The 20,463-nt window shown below is 40.3% G+C and overlaps 1 protein-coding gene across 5 annotated transcripts in view; it reads right to left on the reverse strand.

Annotated features, from left to right (window-relative positions):
- Positions 1-6,152: 6,152 nt before the first annotated feature.
- Positions 6,153-20,463, reverse strand: part of DRAM1 (DNA damage regulated autophagy modulator 1) — a 31,639-nt gene continuing 17,328 nt past the window's right edge. Inside the window, exons 4-8 of one of the 5 annotated variants that reach the window (XR_011559512.1) lie at positions 18,004-18,181; positions 14,876-14,934; positions 13,864-13,980; positions 8,785-8,877; positions 6,153-6,465 (exon numbers count right to left, since the gene is read on the reverse strand). Coding sequence is in view for 2 of the 5 variants with exons in the window: in XM_070756286.1 (XP_070612387.1) it covers positions 6,421-6,465; positions 8,785-8,877; positions 14,876-14,934; positions 18,004-18,181 (375 nt within the window). In the remaining 3 variants the exon portion in view is untranslated. Of the gene's footprint in view, positions 6,466-8,784; positions 8,878-13,863; positions 13,981-14,860; positions 14,935-18,003; positions 18,182-20,463 lie in introns of those variants that run through there. The other 4 variants (XR_011559514.1, XR_011559513.1, XM_070756286.1 and 1 more) reach the window with 4 other exon arrangements.

The raw sequence follows: 20,463 nt of genomic DNA on the forward strand, positions 1-20,463 counted from the left end.
CAGTAATAGAAAAAACAATGTAGAATACAAATCTAATAATTAAAACTAAAAACCCATAATTTAAAAAACATGCACACACCATACCATACATAAACAATATAGGCCTGGGGAAGTTATATCAGTTTCCCCATGACTGACGACAGAGGTGGGTTTTAAGGAGTTTACGAAAGGCAGTTCTAATCTCAGGGGGGAGCTGGTTCCAGATGGTTGGGGCTGCCACAGAGAAGGCTCTTCCCCTGGGGCCCGCCAAACGACATTGTTTAGTCGACGGGACCCGGAGAAGGCCAACTCTGTGGGACCTAATCGGTCGCTGGGATTCGTGCGGCAGAAGGCTACACAATCTTCAACACCCAGGCCTTCTTAGGTAGAGGTACCACTGTAGTGGCTTTCAACAACCTCCTTTGATCCCATGATTGCCCTTGAAATCAAGGTGTGGGGCAATCTTAACCTAGCATGGTCATCTCTACATCAGAGTGGTTTTGCCCAGATAATGCTGATGAATTTCATGTGCAGGAAAACAAAACTTTAGAATGAAATACATTCTGTTGTAGCAGATATGGAATTTTAATAAAAACCAATTGTTAAAACTGAAAAAAAAATCCTTATTTCACAAGGATACGACAAAGAAATACAGTTTTGTTTGAATTGTGTTTTGTCATGTCAGTTTTTTTCATAAAATAAGTTTGCTTTAAAAAATAGAAGCATTACAAAAAGAAGGAGAATCCATTTGGACACATCAAAACAAACACACTACCTTTGTAGATCTCACATTAGGAGAAAAATCAGATGAAAACTTGGTCATTAAATTTAGTCATTCCGGTCAAATGATATACATACACAAATCTCATTCCTAAACCTCAGTAATTTTTCTCCTACATTCTGATTGAACAATTATTTATTGTTGAAGGAATAATGGTGTCCTGAGAGAAGGTAGCTGGCTTGTGTAGGGAGGGGTCATGGTTGAGTTTATTTTTTTTTAAATGAAAGCATTGATAAGTGGTTTAGTCATTGGAGCCCATTAAATAAGGTGCCAATGGCTTTTAAGAAAGATTTAGATTGGTATTTTTTCAAATTTGCCAGCTTTTTAAGATGTGTGGATTTTATCACCCAGAATTCAGGGGAAATTTGCCAAGTTTGAAAAACACTAGTTTAGATAAAGATGTTTACTAAAGACTATGAAGAATGAATGAATGAATAGTAAAAGCCATCAAAGAGAAAGATAAATCTTTTCATTTGGAAAATAAACATTAAAGTGAAAGCTTGGAACCCAAATAATTGGTATATACCAAGGGTAGGCAAAGTTGGCTCTTCTATGACATGTGGACTTCAACTCCCAGAATTCCTGAGCCAATCATGCTAGCTCAGGAATTCTGGGAATTGAAGTCCACATGTCATAGAAGAGCCAACTTTGCCTACCCTTGGTATATACTGTAGTGTTGCGGTTAGTTCTGGCCCAGCTCCTGCCCCAAGGAATGTACAGGTGGATGTGGGGAAAACATCCACATGCCGCAGGCCTGTTTTGCTCCCGATGGAATCTGCCGATGAAGTCTCCTCTGACCAAGGAAGTGTGAGTGACAGGGAAGAGGGGAGTTTGGCAGACAGCCCAGGAGGAGATCAATCATCTGTATCATCCCTGGATTCTGAACAAGAATTAATGACATATCCACGCATGCTTAGAGTGATGCATAGGAGACAACAACTGAAGGATTATTACAAGAGAAAATGAGGCCACCTGTGGTTGGGTGGGGCTGCTGTAATTAGTGCTACAGATAAAAGTGCAGCCTGGTGTTTTAGCCTCATGGCAGTTTATCTGATTCATTGTTTCGTCAAGATTGTGGTTTTTGCTGTTCAGGATTGTGTGTGTGGACTCTCTGTACTTTAGAATTGGATTCAATTTCCCAGTTATTGGGTGAGCAATTGGACTGCATTTCACCTGTGCCTTGTGTGTACCAGAAAATCCCTTTGACATTTAAAAAGGGAGCTGTTTCTGTTTTTCTGTTTATAAAAACTTTTGGGTTTTCCTTTTATCATGTGGTGTGTGTCTTCCTGGACTAATTACCCTGTAATTACGGGCGGTTGAGACACGCCGGCAGAACAAAAACCATGCATATCTCTTGTGGCCGGATCTAGATTATACTTCATTTGATCCACAGCCTGACATTTTAAAGCACATCTTCATCATAGTATATTTTCTGTACAGATGTTTAATGTAGCTGTAGTTGCACTTTCTATGTGGCTGTAGGTAAAGGCAGGTGAAAATTGGCTTTGTTTTTTCAACAGAGATTTAGAGAAATCGGACCAAAGTTCCATTTGAAAGCAATATTAATTTGTGTAGATTCAAGTTAGCAGTTGCTTTTCCCAAGTCATCCAGGGAAATGTCTTGTGGGTGGCTTTGTGATAAAAATTCAAACTGCCTGAACATGTATTTTTTTCCCCCGGACATTCCCGATAAATCTTTCTTATTCAAACATTTGTTACTAAGCATTATGACTGCAGTCCATTAGTGCCATCTACTGTGCAGTAGGGAGAATATTAAAAATTTAGCACCTGGAATCTCTACATGGATGGATAGTGATAGACAGACAGACAGTAAGAGATGATATAGGTGGTAGATAGAAGTGTGTTCTGCCGGCGTTTTACAACCGCCCGTAATTACAGGGTAATTAGTCCAGGAAGACACACATTACACGATAAAAGGAAAACCCAAAAGTTTTTATAAACAGAAAAACAGAAACAGCTCCCTTTTTAAATGTCAAAGGGATTTTCTGGTACACACAAAGCACAGGTTAAATGCAATCCAATTGCTCACCCAATAACTGGGAAATTGAGTCCAATTCTAAAAGTCCAGAGAGTCCACACACAATCTTGAAAAGCACAAAAACCACGATCTTGACGAAACAATGAATCAGATAAACTGCCATGAGGCTAAAACACCAGGTTGCACTTTTATCTGTAGCACTAATTACAGCAGCCCCACCCAACCACAGGTGGCCTCATTTTCTCTTGTAATAATCCTTCAATTGTTGTCTCCTATGCATCACTCTACACATGCATGGATGTGTCATTAATTCTTGTTCAGAATCCAAGGATGATACAGATGATTGATCTCCTCCTGGGTTGTCTGCCAAACTCCCCTCTTCCCTGTCACTCACGCTTCCTTGGTCAGAGAAGGCTTCGTCAGCAGATTCCATTGGGAGCAAAGCAGGCCTGCGGCATGTGGATGTTTCCCCCACATCCACCTGCACATTCCTTGGGGCAGGAGCTGGGCCAGAGCTAACCACAACAGAAGTGAGAAGGGAATTTATGTATATGTGTGTGTGTCTTTGTGTGTTTTACTGGCACAATGCCTTTTAAACAAAGCTTTTGGTTTCATAAATCCTCAATTTCCACATATTTTATTTTAATTAATTGTATTGCATGATCAAATGGTGTCTCCTATCATCAGCGATGTAAAACCATATGGTAGTTACACCTTGGGCTATGGATTTTCAACAATGCTATTTACATTTTTTTGGTCTCTAAGCAAAGGTCTCTATAATGACCTTAAATAGCACAAAATTCTAAATACAATAGTTTTTCTTCGCCTATTAACTGTACAGTAATTGTATCACTGTGTTTCTACAGTGATATAATATACAATTTCGACAATCTACAGTATGCTATTATCCTCTCAGCTTTATGTCTGGCAGCAACATATAACTTTTTTTGCAGCCATTTTTTTCATCAAAATAAAATGTGATTTCTGCATAGTAAAAATATTGCTCTAAATCACTTATCTAGAATAGATTTTCTGTATAAAAATCCGTAAGAAATAAAAGTGAGTAACACTAATGATAAACAAAATCTATCTACCTTGTGGAGAAACTCTGAAAACTGTCTTTTTGCTCTTACCTGAGCATAATTTCTGCTAAACTCGGTGGGCATTATACATAAATAAATATTTATAGATTCAATCTGTTTTTCTGTTGAAACCTGCTTAAACCCTACTGATTTCAGGGTGCTGTGCCTCTATTTTTGATCTGTGCTGTAGCCATTTTTGATATCTAATATACGAAGCAATCTGCCTCAGACTGGGCCTCGGAAGATGTGAGGAGACTGTAACTTCATGACATTTTGAGATGGGTTTTGAAGCACGTTCACCTAAATCCACGATGGCAAACTTATGGCATGCATGCCAGAGGTTATCTTGGGCATGCGCACCAGCCAGCTGGTCTTCGGGTTTCTGGTGCTCTGGCGCACACACAGGCATTCCGGTTTGGGCTCTGTACTAAAAAGGTTCACCATCACTGACCTAAACAAGGGTTTCTAATTGGGAGTGCAAGACGACACTTGGGTTTAGAAGCTTCAAAATTATAGTATATATGCCTAATTTATATGCATACAATTGTTTATTTTTGTAAAGGATGCGAGAATATATCAGAAGCGTTCTAGGGCTATGGGGTATAGAAAAGGTTGGGAACTGTATTATCAGGCTTCAATACTTACTTGAGTGAAATAATGGATTGGTTTGAGGAACAAAAGATTATTGACATTGGATGGATATGATCTTGAATCAGGTTGGCATACCTTATGGTATGGAAAAAACAAAATACATAGCTATTTCCAAAGGTAGTATACAGTACAGTAGTACCTCGTGATACGAACCCCTCGTCATACAAACTTTTCGAGATACGAACCCAGGGTTCGGAAATTTTTTGTCTCTTCTTATGAACTTTTTTCGCCTTACGAACCCACCGCCCAAACGCCGAACCCGGAAGTTTGGCAAAAGTTTGGGTTCGGTGTTCGGGTTTGTAAGGCTGCCGAGAAGCGGTGTCGCCTTTTGAAACAGCCAGGGGGCTTCTCGGCGCTCTCCCGAATGCCGAACCCGGAAGTTCAGTAAAAGTTCGGGTTCGGCATTTGGATTCAGGAGGCCGCCAAGAAGCCCCACCGCCCGGCTGTCACCTTGCCAGAAGCGCCGCGGAGCTGTCGGCCAGTCGGGAGGCTCAAATAGAGGTGGGGAATCCCAATAGGGAATTCCATGGGCGAAGCTTTGACGTCACGAAGACGTCCTTTCTGGCCAGCCGAAACGTAAATTTATTTATTCAATTTTTATGCCACCCTTCTCCTAAGACTCAGGGTGGCTTACAACATGTTAGCAATAGCATTTTTTAACAGGTCCGAACTTCACAAATAGCCTATACCATGGATTTTCGCAGGTCCGAACTTTACGAATAGCCTATACCATGGTTTTTCAAAAAATATTAATTCAGAAATACTTCACGGGTTTTTTTCTATACCACGGTTTTCCCCCGTCCGATGACGTCATACGTCATCGCCAAACTAATAATTTTTGTAAATAAGTAACAAAAAAATAATTATTGTTAATAAATAATTATGTTTATAAATATCAGGATCACTAAGTGTCTTATTCAATGGTGAGTACCAGTAATAATGGTGAGTTGCTTATTAAGGGAATGGGAAATGGTAATTTAGGGGTTTAAAGTGTTAAGGGATGGCTTGTGATACTATTCATAGCCAAAAATGGTGTATTTACTTCCGCATCTCTACTTCATGGGTGGTCTCGGAATGCATCCCCCGCGAAAATCGAGGGAACACTGTAATGGCAATGAGAATAGTATTTGCACAACAGTGGAAAAGTGAAGAAATCCCAACAAGTGAAGATGTGATTAGAAAAATATTAGAATGTGCCAAAATGGACAAGCTAACACTTACAATTAAAGAAAAGAAAGAAATTGAATATTTTTTGACTTGGGACATTTTATCAAGGGCTAACTAATAAAAGCTAGAAACAGGAAAATATATGAAAGGATTAATGATATAAGGAAGATATGTTAATTTGGTTAAACAAATAGTATGATTATTACTCTACTTAATATTAGTATGATTCATATTATGGCAATGAATATTGTTGTAAACACTTTATTATTTCCTAAAATGGCTTATACCCAGACAACACACCGTTCAATTGATATGGGAATTTTTATATGCTATAAAATAAAAACTTATTATAAAAACAAGTTTGGGAACCTAAAAAAAAGGGCCACTGAATTCAGTTGGAATCTTCCAAGTACAGTAATTGGAAGCTGGAATTGCAGCTTCAGTTTCTTTATTCTTTATCTCTATTTACCAAATGAATAAAAAGGAAAGAGATATTACAGTAGATAAAACTTTTATTTCTTAGTGATTACATATTTCAGAGGTCCTTTATTTTAATAAAAACTGAAAATGTATTTATTATACAAAATATTATTAGTAGATTGGTTACACAGAAAATTAATAGCCTAAAATTAAAAATACTTTTTTTTCTTGACAATGATTATACAATTTGTAGCAGTGATGCAGCAGGTTCCTGCCAGGTCAATCTTGGCCAACAGTGCATAAACCCATCTCCCAAATCCAGCTAACTGTAACAAAAAGTGGTCATAGGTTCCCATGAATTTCTGTTGATATCTGTATGGTGGCTCCCTAGAAGAAAAGATTTCAAGAAAAAGCAAAAATCAGCAAATCATTACAACGCAGACATTTAAATTTAAACAGAAGATGCCAAGTTTGGAATAAGGGAAGATGCACGTACTGCCTCAAACAGCTGCAACTAAAATCTGAAATGAACTATTACAAACAAATGTGCTAATATTTTAAATGTCGTAACCTTAGCTGTGTGTTCCAATGCAAAGGGCTAAATGCAGGTAGTTTTCATATAGGTACCACAATTTAGGGATCAGCATCTCCATCACTAAGCAAGAAATCATATGATTGTGCTTTAATTTTCTCCACTTCGGGTGAATGCTCACCTAGATCAGAGGTCTTCAAATTTGGCAGCTTTAAGACTTGTGGACTTGAACTTCCAAGAATTCTCCAGGCAGCTATGCTGGAGAATTCTATGAAGCCCACAAGTCTTAAAGTTGCCAAGTTTGGGGATCTCTTGGTTAGAGGACTAAATGGCTCTTTAAAGCAGGGGTCTCCAACCTTGGTCACTTTAGGACTTGTGGACCTCAACTTCCAGCAAAGTTGGCTGAGGAATTCTGGAAGTTGAAGTCAACAAGTGGCCAAGCTTGGAGACCTCTGATCTAGGTGGTGTTGACACCCCAAAAATAATCAATTTCGTATCTTGACTTTTAATTTATTTATATCCCGCTTTCATCATTTTATGTATAGCTCTAGGCAGACAGCATACATAATACTCCTTCCTCCTTCTATTTTCCCCAAAACAATCACCCTGTGAAGTGGACTGGGCTAAGAGAAAGTAACTGGTTCAAAGTCCGCCAGTTGGCTTTTCATGTCTAAAGTGGGACTAGAACTCACACTCCTAGTTTATAGCCTCATGCCTTAAACATTAGATAAAATGGCTCTAATTTGCATCAAAACCACTATCCCCCTCACACAGCAGAGATACTTAACGAGAAGGGAATTAATGTTTGTATTTACATTTATTGGAAAAGAAGATATCACAAATTTTAAGATGATGTTGGGTAACGTCTGTCTGAAGCAGTGTAGGGTTACCTGCCTAAGCAGGGGGTTAGACTAGAAGATCCCCAAGATCCCTTCCAACTCTGTTGTTGTTGTTAAATAAGCAAGCAGGCATACAATGGGGAATGCATATTGAAAGTGGTGCCAGTGATGCAGCTATGTGCATGCTACACAAACTGCCCCATTGTGTGCCTGTTTACTCTCTTATAATTCCTTTCTTTCAAAACTCTGCTCTGCAAGAGGGAGAGGAAATAAAACAATGTGTCAGGCACAAGACAATGCGTACTGATCATGATGATCATGTGACTGAGGGACAGGACTACAGTAACTTTGAATGGTTGCTGAATGAGGCAGTCTGTAAATGAAGACTATATGTAATATACCACAGTCCCAATACTATACGTTTCTGTATTAATTAACTAGTAATGGGATCTAAATACTGTATAGGTCAATGTTTCCTCTAATTTTTTTTCGGTGTGGGCGGAAAAGTATTATGTCTGAGCGGCACATTTTCATGCCTGAGCGTGGATTGGTTAGAAACCCGGTCGTTAAGTGAATCTGGCTTCTCCGCCCCCCTCCCCCATTGTCTTTGCTTGTGAGACGGTCACAAAAGGGTTCCAATGACCTCAAGGCACAGCAACCAATGTCCCCTCTAATTTTTTTCTGGTGTGGGCGGAAAAGTATAGTGTCTGAGCGGCAGTCCCTTCGGGACTGGGCGGCACTCTTTCCCTCTCGGCTTCTGGGCAGGTTTGAAAAACTCTGAGTTGATGATGATTTTTAAGTGAGCAATTGCTCACTGCTCAGCTTAGAGGGAACTATGGTATAGGTCATAACTTTTCAGAAGCATTTCTTCTAAAACATGTGGCATGAAATAGGACTTAACTAGGTCACTTCAAGATCTGACAGCTGCATTCACCACAGCTTGTTAGTTGGTTACCTTTAGCTTCATTTTATTTTTCAGGCTTTATTGCTTGAACCAAATTAAGCTAAATGGATTAGGTGAACTCAAGTCCCTGCTTCTTTCCCCACTTCTTTCTATTCTGCAATAATTCCTGGCCAAATAAGCTTGGAAAATTTCTGAAGCATTATCCCAACTTTCAAAATCTTTAACTTGTGTCCAAGTAAGTCCATATATTCTTTGCAATTGAGTGGCTAGTACACTAGTCACTGGACTTCAACTCAGACAAGTACTGAGAAATGTACTTGTCTGCAACCTGTGGGCTGTGAGGGGTTTACAACTAGGCTTACTTGGTTGCAAATCTCTTACTACACAAATTACTTCAGTGAATTTTGCCCCCGATAGTTGTGCATGCTTACCTGAAAGTCACTGATAAACGTTAAGAAGAAGAACACAAAGCTGAAGGCTACTGTCCATTCGCAGATTGCACTTACAAAGTGGTAGACATAATCCTAATGGAAAGAATATATACATAGAAACTCATTAAATGGAGCCATCACATTGTTTGCAATGGCAAACAGAAGGTGAGTCAAGTACAGTAATACCTCATGATACGAACTTAATTGGTGCAAGGAGGAGGTTCGTAAGACGAAAGGTTCGTAAGACGAAACATTGTTTCCCATAGGAAACAATGTAAAGTCAATTAATCCGTGCAACCAAAAAATCCCCCGCAAAAAAACGGCTTTCGGCGACTGCTGGGAAGCCGCGCGGCTGTTTTAAAAGGTGACAGCCGGCCTGGGGGGCTTCCCAGCACCCCCCCGAACCTGGGTTCGGGGTTCGGGGGGTGCTGGCAAGCCTCCCAGGCCGGCTGCGACCTTTTAAAACAGCTGCGCCGCTTCGCAGCTGTCTCCTGAAGCCGAACGCTAAAGCCGAACTTCCGCGTTCGGCTTCGGGAGACAGCTGGGAAGCGGCACGGCTGTTTTAAAAGGTGACAGCCGGGCTGGGGGGCTTCCCAGCAACCTCCCGAACCGAACCCGGGGTTCAGAAAAATTTTGCCTCTTCTTACGAACTTTGTTCAAGTTACGAACCGGCGTTCGGGAGGCTTCTGGGAAGCCCCGCCACCCGGCTGTCACCTTTTAAAACAGCCGCACGGCTTCCCAGCAGTCTCCGAACGCCGGTTCGTAACTCGAAAAAAGTTCGTAAGAAGAGGCAAAATTTTTCTGAACCCCGGGTTCGTATCACGAGTTGTTCGTAAGACGAGGGGTTCGTATCTTGAGGTACCACTGTATAGAGATAGAAAATAACTATATACCGGATGGACAACCTGGTAGCAAAGTATTTATTGATTTAGAATTGTATCCAATTAGAGCCCCTTCACAGGCAGGGGGTTCTTTGATTCGGTAAAAGCCTCATCAGTGGGGAAGGATGTAATTGTCAGTAATTGCCCTTTTCCTGCATTCTTCCTGTTGTTCTGGAAGAGATTTGTTCTTAAAGAGATTTGGGAAGAGGAGAAAACTTTGAAGCCTGCCTTTTTCTCTATTTTACTGACAGAAGCTCCTGTTACACCAACTACTGCTGTAATCAAATGAAGACAATCTAATTGATTTATTGAATTTCAGTACACTTAGCACTTATACATTTTCTATGTGGCTTATCTCTAAGTATGCCCATATTACTCCAACACTCCGCAGTCTGCATTGGTTGCCGATCAGTTTCCGGTCACAATTCAAAGTGTTGGTTATGACCTATAAAGCCCTTCATGGCACTGGACCAGAATATCTTCGGGACCGCCTTCTGCCGCACGAATCCCAGCGACCGGTTAGGTCCCCCAGAGTCGGCCTTCTCCGGGTCCCGTCGATTAAACAATGTCGTCTGGCGGGACCCAGGGGAAGAGCCTTCTCTGTGGTGGCTCCGACCCTCTGGAACCAGCTCCTCCTTGAGATTAGGATTGCCCCCACCCTCCTTGCCTTTTGTAAACTCCTTAAAACCCACCTCTGTCGTCAGGCATGGGGGAACTGAAACATCTCCCCCTTGCCCATGTTGTTTTGGTGTTTGATTGATTGTGTGCTTGGTTTTTTATATATATTGGGGTTGTTTTTATGAATTTCTTAACTTAAAATTGTAATTGGATTGGTGGGTATTGGATGTGACACTATGTACTGTTTTTACCATTTTTGTGAGCCGCCCCGAGTCTGCAGAGAGGGGCGGCATATAAATCCAATAAATCTAATCTAATCTATTCTCTGTTGAAAACCTAATATCAATATATAAAACACTCTATATCTGGATAATTTTTCATTACTACGCTTTTACAAGCACTCATACACCCTCCTTGCCTTCCGTAAGAGTTTGAAGACTCACTTATGCCACCAGGCCTGGGGCCATTAGATCGTTGTCCCTGCCCAATGAATGCATTGAGAGAATGTGGAGTGAATGTAATGATTGTTTTTTATGGTTTCTGGGGGTTTTTCTAGATTTTTAATTAGTTGATTGTATTAAGATATTGCGTATTGTATATTTTATATGTTGTGAGCTGCCCCGAGTCCTCGGAGGAATCCAATTAATTAATTAATTAATTAATTAATAATGAATATGACAAATATTGACACCCTGATGGCACAGTGGTAGAATGCAGTATTGCAGGCTAATTCTGCCTGCAGTCTGGAGTTCAATTCTGAATGACACCAGGTTATTCCGAGGTTGGTAAAATGAGGATCCCAATTGTCAGGGGACAATATTCTGACTCTGTAAACCTCTCGGACAGTGCTGTAAAGCACTACGGCGCAGTATATAAGTACTATTGCTAGTGCTATTTTCTTGAGAATCTTTGCTCTCAGACATTTTGAGTTATTAATTATTTGAATTATTTCAGTTTTGTTTTTTTAAAACCCTGAAATGTAAGTTCTTGACTTCATGACAATATTTCCAATGACAAAAGTTTTAAGATGGGGGAAAACCAAGCTTGAAAAATTGTGGTATTTTCTTAGAAGCTAGGTAAGCATCTTCTTTGGATCATCTGCTAGGATGAAACAAATAGCAATGGATTGGTCAAATAGACAGAGGGCCCCAATAAAGGGCTCCAGTTAAAAGTTTTATGGGGATTAATAAGCTGATACAAGGTTTATTTTGTACACTATAATAGAAGGAAAGGAAGATTTTGCCATGGCATGGATTTTTAAGAATGTATTGTAAACAACAAGTGTTGTTAAAACGAGAATATTGATTAGATTTTGTGTCCCAGGAATAAAAGTGTTTATTTTATTTTATTTTATTTATTTATTTTGTCCAATACACAATGAGAGTTTTAGTGGGTATATATATATATGTATGTATGTATGTATGTATGTGTGTATATATATATATACACATACACACACACACACACATAGTAAAATACATGATGAAGGTTATAGAGGAGATACTCATAATTAAATATATCTATGAAAAAATAGAAAAGAAGATATAGTAATAGAACATATCAATGAAAGAATAGAAGAAGAGATATAGGAATAGAAGAAAGGTATAGGAGATATAGGAGAGCAATAGGACAGGGACGGAAAGCACTCTAGTGCACTTGTACTCGCCCCTTACTGACCTCTTAGGAATCTGGATAGGTCAACCATAGATAATCTAAGGGTAAAGTGTTGGGGGTTTGGGGATGATACTATGGAGTCCGGTAATGAGTTCCACGCTTTGACAACTCGGTTACTGAAGTCATATTTTTTACAGTCAAGTTTGGAGCGGTTAATATTACGTTTAAATCTGTTGTGTGCTCTTGTGTTGTTGTGGTTGAAGCTGAAGTAATTGACAGGCAGGACGTTGCAGCATAGGATCTTGTGGGCAATACTTAGATCTTGTTTAAGGCGTCTTAGCTCTAGGCTTTCTAGCCCAAGATTGAAAGTCTAGTCTTGTAGGGTATTCTGTTTCGAGTGGAGGAGTGAAGGGCTCTTCTGGTGAAGTATCTTTGGACATTTTCAAGGGTGTTAATGTCTGAGATGCGATATGGGTTCCAAACAGATGAGCTGTATTCGAGAATGGGTCTGTTTCTCACAAGAAATAGAAATGTTCACAAACGTACACACACATTGCCCAACTATAATGAGAAAGTAATGTATTTGTCCTGTATTCCGATGCTTATGCATGCATTTCATTCTGAACTGACACATGATTTCACTCATTTATTACATAGATTTATTATTATTATTATTTTATTTTTGTGCCTTTAAGGTATTTGTTGATTCCTGGAGATTGCCTGGACACGTCCCTGCAGTTTTCTTGTTGGCAAGGTTTAGAATGTGGTTTGTCACTGATGGCTTTCTAGGGCTGAGAGCGTGCAACTGGCCCAGGGTCACAAAGTTGGCTTTGTGCCTAAGGTGGGATTAGAACTCAGTGTCTCCCCTCCCTGGCCTAGGCCTTTAACCACTTGTTGTGGTTAGCTCTGGCCCAGCTCCTGCCCCAAGGACTGTGGATGTGGGGGAGACATCCACATGCTGCAGGCCTGTTTTGCCCCCGGTGGAATCTGCTGATGAAGGCTCCTCTGACCAAGAAGACATGAGTGACAGGGAGGAGGAGAGTGTGGCAGACAGCTCAGAAGGAGATCAATTATCTAGCTCCTCCTTGGATTCAGAACAAGAGTTAATGATACAGCCACGCATGCGGAGAGCGATGCATAGGCAACAACAACTGAGAGATTGTTATCAAAGAAAATGAGGCCACCTGTGGTTGGGTGGGGCTGTGGTAATTAGTGAGGCTGCTATAAAGAGCAGCCTGTGGGTTTGGCCATTGTGGAGGATTATCTGATCGTTGTGTTTCGTGACTGCTTTACTGACTTTGACCTTTTGTGTGCTGATTTTCCCCCGCTTTGAAACTAAACCAGGGCAAAGTGTGTTTCACTTTGTGAAAGAAGAAGGACTGTGAATAGCCCCACAGCTGCAAGCTAAGTATCACAGAACTGATAAGGGACTTGTACACATTACCAGTTTGTTTGGAGACGAGTGCTCTTTGCTATAGCAAAAGAGGGCTTGGTTTAAGTGAATTTTCATTATAAAGAACATTGTTTTGAATTTTCAGATGTGTGTGTGTGTCTGAAGTTTGTACCTGTGAATTTTTGGGAGGATTCTACCAGAGAGCCCGACAGAACACCACTGCACCAAACTGGCTCTATAAAGTTTATAAGTAACACTGACTCTGGGCAACTAAAAGATAAATATGACCATCACAATTACTATGAAAAATAAATTTTAAAAACATTAATATTAACAATAATACTGTTAGTTGCTGAGATATTATACAGCTGTAAAAGAATATTTCACTTTTCATCAATCTGAGAGAAAATTCTAGGAAGAATAATCCTAAATCATCTGCCAGACTAGATTATATTATTTCAAGAATGCATGTATGTGCGTGTATGGATAAATCTTCAGAGCAAAAAAGGCAATACTGTAATTCTTTTTAAAAATAGAGATAATTTCTGTCAATATAGGTTGCATGAGGCATACCTGGTCAGAGCTCAGATTTGCAAGTAGTTCGGGCAAAGTATCCTTTTGTTCTGAATATTAGACTGATAACCTTCCATTCCTGGCCTTGGGGTGAAAGGCAAATAGCCATGGATTATTCTGAAAGCAGAATTTACACACACCTCAATTCTCCAAGTGCAAGTCTTTACATGGGAGATATTTGTTTTTGGGTTTTTTTGAACTTTCACATGAAAATTAATTTCACAGTTCTCAAATCTATATGTGAATCAGAATTCACTAGCACATTGAAAACTGCACTTTTTAAAATTTAACAATATAGGTCTTGGTTTTGTAATAAAGTAACCCCTACAATATTTAAAATGTGTACAAAAAGGGACAATGCATCATCTATCTCTTAACATAGATTGAAATGTCTAGATTTTTATGTGGGCTTTTTTAAAAAAGCAAATTTGGAAGAGGAGAATGGATAACAACAAATTTTCAGCCAAGAAAAAATGCTGAACAAGAGTTAAGACTCAATAGTTTTATTCATCTACAAATTTATTTTTAATTTATGTATTGATTGAAGCTAAGCACAGGCTCATCATTTAATACCCCTACTGATTTCTTATTTTCCATAATATTTCTAAATGAGGCCTTGCTTCCTAAAATAATTTTAGTGCTCCAAACTTCTCTGTATCGTTTAATCTCTAGCTACAACTCTTAATTTTCTCATAATAAAATTCATGAGATAGGAGTAATTTATTAGCAAATCTAAGACTCTGACCAAATATATCTCAGGTGACCTTTATTTACAGAAAGTGAAAGATCACTGAGTTAAGAATCAAAAAGCTTTGAGTTTAAAAGCCTACATATATCTGTCTAGGCAAACTAACATTTAAAACATATGTCACAACCTAGTATATAGTATTAGCAACATGCAAAAACTGCAGCTCTGATTATGTATCCTTAAGTATTTTAGTTAAAAAAACCCTTATAACATAAACTGCACTGAATGGGTAGAAATATTAATTTTTACCTAGTATGTGTTTACCTTGTCACCTGGATTCCAATCTATCTTTGTAATAGATATTAATGAAGCACATGCAATCACTGAAAAAATGGAGTTAAGAGGAAACAAGTGATTTAAAAAATCCAAAACACATACAATTAGTTTCCTTTTACCAATATACAGTACATAACATATGAAATAATGAAAGGGATATGTCATTAATCAAATGGGGAATCGAAATAGTAATAATGGCACATGTACATGGAGGCAGAACTGATGTCTGATAATAATAGAGTTATAAACTTCTGATTTGTATATAATAACCATTGCGCATGAGCATGTTAGCTAGACCACTCAATATGAAGAAGCAATGAATGTAAAGTTTGCTTAGATTCTGAAATCTCTAGGTTTGGGTAAACATTCCTAATTTCAGTATCGAGAATGAGTATTTTAATTTCTAACATAAAGTTCACCTTTATCTTTTGGGCTGGCTTTTTGCAAAACCCTGGAACTGGGTGAGGAGCATGTCCATTGGGTAGCTGGATGGGAAGCACACCTTGGCTTACAGGCTGTGTGCCAGCTTTAAGCTTCCTTGCCTGGCTGAAAGGCCAGCTTGGGAGAAGACTGAGGCCTGGGGAACTCCCAGGGACAGGAAGCAGAGGACATGGTGCCTCTGGGGTGGGCAAAGACTTGGAGGCCCAGGCAGGCAGACCTTAGCCTGTACTAGGCCTCCAAGGGTCTTCCTCACCCCCGAGGCACCCAAAATGCTCTATTTAATCACACACACATTCATTTAATAATTGCACTGGAGATGTATGGGATATGGTTCATTTAATACCACTGCAATATGTGACCATAATGGAGAGGCTCCAAGACAGTTGTAACTCAAGGATTGTCTGTATATTTTGAAAATGATTCAACATACCTGGAATGGAATGGAATATAGAATATAGAATAGAGCAGTGATTTTCAACCTTTTTTGAGCCGCGGCACATTTTTTACATTTACGAAACCCTGGGGCACATTGAGCGGGGGGGGGGGGGCTAAAAATGTTTGGACAAAAAAATTCTCTCTCTCTCTCTTCCTCCCCTTCACTCTATTTCTTTCTCCCTCCCTCTTTCTCTCCCTTCCTTCCTCTTTCTCTCTCTCCCTCTCCATCCCTCCCTCTTTCTTTCTCTTCCTTCCCTCCTCTTTTTTGCTCTCTCTCTCTCCCTCCCTCCCTACCTCTATGTCTTTCTCTCTCTCTCCTTCCCTCCCTCCCTCTTTCTCTCTCTCTCTTGCTTTCTTTCTCTCTCTTTCTCTCTCTCTCTCTCTTTCTCTCTCTCTTTCTTTCTCTTGTTTTCTCTCTCTCTTGCTTTCTTTCTCTCTCTCCCTTGCTTGCTTTCTCTCTTGCTTTCTCTCTCTCTGAGCTTCGCTGCACACCTGACCATGTCTCGCGGCACACTAGTGTGCCCCGGCACACTGGTTGAAAAACACTGGAATAGAGAATAGAATAGAATAGAATATGGGATAGAATAGAATAGAATTCTTCATTGGCCAAGTGTGATTGGACAACAAGGAATTTGTCTTTGGTGCATATGCTCTCAGAGTATATAAAATAAAATATACATTTGTCAAGAATCCTGAGTTACAACACTTAATAATTGTCATAGGGGTCAAATAAGCAATCAGGAAACAATCAATATTAATAGAAATTGTAAGGATACAAGCAACAAGTTACAGTCATACAGTCATAAATGGGAGGAGATGGGTGATAGGAATGATGAGAAAAACTAGTAGTAATAGTAATGCAACCTTAGTGAATAGTTTGAGAGTGTTGAGGGAATTATTTGCTTAGCAGAGTGATGGCATCCAGGAAAAAACTGTTCTTGTGCCTAGTTCTCTTGGTGTGCAGTGCTTTATAGTGTCGTTTTGAGGATGGGAGTTGAAATAACTTATGCCCAAGATGCGAGGGGTCCATAAATATTTTCACAGCCCTACATGCTATATACAGTAGTACCCCTAGATACGAGCATAATTCGTTCCAGAAGGGAGCTTGTATGTCGAGGCAACTCGTATCTGGAACAAATAACTTTAGAACTTGTTTTTCCCCTCCCAGATAACCAAAAGCAAGGATTCTTGCGCCACCTAGTGGACGCTCGGCTCGTATCCCGAATTTGAGCTCGGGACTAGAACAGAAATGTCTCTCCCCTAGTGGCTCGTATCTTGAAATACTCGCATGTAGAGCAGCACATATCTAGAGGTACTACTGTTTCTGGATATCTTCTTAACAGTATGTCTAGTGCGTCTAGGGATAGGTTCTGGATTCTTCTACTGCCGGTTTGCTCAAGAACACACTGTGCAGGTTTTGTGTGCCCTGCAGTACTAAAAAACCACTTCTACGCATTCACAGAAGCAAAAAACAAGATGCCCCCCCCTGGGTGCTGCTAAGAAAACTGACTGAGAGTGTGGCAGACCTGGGTCGCTGCGATTCCAGTGACCCAGGCCACCAAGCTACTAATGGTTCTATAGAAGCGGTCAGAACCAGTAAGAACCCACCCCCTCCCAATGTCTCATTGTTTTATAAGCTTAGCCTATATCTCAGACTTGCTTATTATGAACTGTATAATTTTGTCCCTTTCGGGAAATACTGTAAAACTGAATACAGTGTTCCCTCGATTTTCGCGGGTTCAAACTTTGCGAATAACCTATACCACGGTTTTTCAAAAAATATTAATTAAAAAAAACGTTGTTTTTTTTCCTATACCACGGTTTTTCCCACTCAATGATGTCATATGTCATCGCCAAACTAATAATTTTTGCAAATAAATAACAAAAAAATAATTATTGTTAATAAATAATTATGTTTATAAATATCAGGATTACTAAGTGTCTTATTCAATGGTGAGTACCAGTAATAATGGTGAGTAAATGGTTGTTAAGGGAATGGGAAATGGTAATTTAGGGGTTTAAAGTATTAAGGGATGGCTTGTGATACTGTCCATAGCCAAAAATGGTGCATTTACTTCCGCATCTCTACTTCGCGGAAATTCGACTTTCGCGGGCGGTCTCGGAACGCATCCCCCGCGGAAATCGAGGGAACACTGTATAGAGATAATACCAGTGACTTAAAATTGCGGTGCTTGTATTTTTAAGAACTTTGACCTATTCATATCATATAAAAAGGATACTGGGAATGACAGCTACCCAAGTCATTACGGAGAGGAATAATCTTGTGTGACATATACACGGGGTGCTCCATTGTGGACGTGATTTGTAAGAGATAATCGTCTGAAGAAAAATGTAGAGAGCACCAGAGACGAAAGCCAAAAGAGCTCCCCCATCATGGGCAGCAGGAACTGCTAACTCCTGAAAAGACAATTGAAAAGCATTGTTTGTTTGTTTGCTTATTTAACTTCTATGCCGCCCGATCCCCAAGGACTCAGGGCAGCTGACAATAATATAAATAGAAATACAAATAGATACAGAACAATAAAAAGAAGCTGAGTATAAACTAAAACTATAACCGTATTAAAAGAAACCCATTAATTATAAAGCAGTCATAATCCCATACAGTAGTCCCTCACCTATCGCTGGTGTTACGTTCCAGACCCGGCCGCGATAGGTGAAATCCGCGATGGGGAATTTATCGACTGATAGTACTTATTTAAGTATTTATATTGTAATTGTTTGGTAAGTTTTCATTGTTTTAAGTGTTTATAAACTCTTCCCACACAGTATTTATTTTAGACACAGTATTTAAATACAGTATTTACAATTTTAGATATATATTTTTTTTGAAAAACCTGCCGATCGAGTTCGGCGGGCTGTTTAAATCTGCCGATCGACTTCCTCAGAAACCCGCAATGAAGTGAATCCGCAGTAGGTGAAGCGCGGTATAGCGAGGGACTACTGTATATATATAATTCCATACATATTAGGGTTACATGTACAGAAAAGGCTATAATCTCAGGGACAGCCTTCTGCTGCACGAATCCCAGCGACCAGTTAGGTCCCACAAAGTGGGTCTTCTCCGGGTCCCGTCAACTAAACAATGTCGCTTGGCGGGACCCAGGGGAAGAGCCTTCTCTGTGGCAGCCCCGGCCCTCTGGAACCAACTCCCCCCAGAGATTAGAATTGCCCCCACCCTCCTTGCCTTTCGTAAGCTTCTTAAAACCCACCTCTGCCACCAGGCATGGGGGAACTGAGATACTCTTTCCCCCTAGGCCTTTACAATTTTATGCATGGTATGTCTGTCTGAATGTTTGGTTTTATAATAAGGGGTTTTAACTGTTTTAATATTGGATTGTTATATGCTGTTTTTATTACTGTTGTTTGCCGCCCCGAGTCTACAGAAAGGGGCGGCATACAAATCAAATCAAATCAAATCAATAATCAGGGAGCAATTAAGTGTAGTCAGACTAGCAGTATTAAAAAGGCCCTTTGGTTGTCAGAAGCAACCTAATAGTCCTCAACTTATGACAACAATTATCACCAAGGTTTCTATAAGGTGTAAATTGAGCAGAATTCTATTTCATGACAATTTTTATAGAGATTGTTAAGTGAATTATCCAGTGGTGAAGTGAATATTGAGGTCAAATCCAGATTCCCCAATGGGTATTTTATGTGGGAAATCAGCAAAAAAATATCACAAATCACAACTGGTGACCACAAGATTACTACTATTAGTCATAAATATGAGCCAGGTGTCAAGCATTCTAGTCACAAACATTTGATTGCGAGGGTGGAACGACAGTTGTAAATACAAATACAAATCCTAAGCCATAGTAGTTGCAATGAGTCTGCAAAGTTACGGCTGTTGCAGAGCCTTGATGTCATGTGATCAAAATTCAGGATATTTGGCAACCCCGTTTGCATTTACAAGCGTATGGCGAGCTTCAACTTACAACCTACATGGCATCGGACCAGATTACTTGCGGAACCGCCTACTGCAATATGAATCCCAGCGAACGGTTAGGTCCCACAGAGTTGACCTTCTCCAGGTCCCGTCAACTAGACAATGTCACTTGGTGGGACCTGGGGGAAGAGCCTTTTCTGTGGGGGCCCCAGCCTTCTGGAATCAGCTCCCCCTGGAGATTCACACTGCCCCCACCCTCCTCGCCTTCCCTAAGAGTCTGAAGACTCATTTATGCCACCAGGCTTGAGGCCACTAGACCTGGGCAAGGGGCAGCCCATGGGGCGCATCTGGCCCACCCGCTGTCTGTGACCGCTTTGCGGAGGTCGGGGTATGCTCCAGTGCAAGGATGAAAGAGCTCACCGCGTCTGTCGGGACTCCTCCGGTTCCTGCTTTCCTGATGAATCATGAGGAAAGCAGGAACCGGAGGAGTCCCGGCAGACGTGGTGAGCTCTTTCATCTTCACACTGGACTGGACCTCGACCTCCTACCGAGAGTGGCCAAGCACAGAAACCACACAAACACTCCAGCGCAGTGACTGTGGTTCACCGTGTTGCCATAAAGCAAACAATTAGGGTTCTGTAGAGTGGGTCTGGGTGTTTAGGTCAGGCCAGGGTCTGGGTCTTTACAGTATTGAGTAGAACTGAGTTAATTATACTAGTCCAGTCCTCTAAAACCATCCCAATTTCTTATGCAGCCCCATGGCAAAATTAATTGCCCACCCCTGCTCTAGTCC

The sequence above is a fragment of the Erythrolamprus reginae genome, chromosome 6, assembly GCF_031021105.1.
Source record: "Erythrolamprus reginae isolate rEryReg1 chromosome 6, rEryReg1.hap1, whole genome shotgun sequence".
Classification (NCBI taxonomy): Eukaryota; Metazoa; Chordata; class Lepidosauria; order Squamata; family Dipsadidae; genus Erythrolamprus; species Erythrolamprus reginae.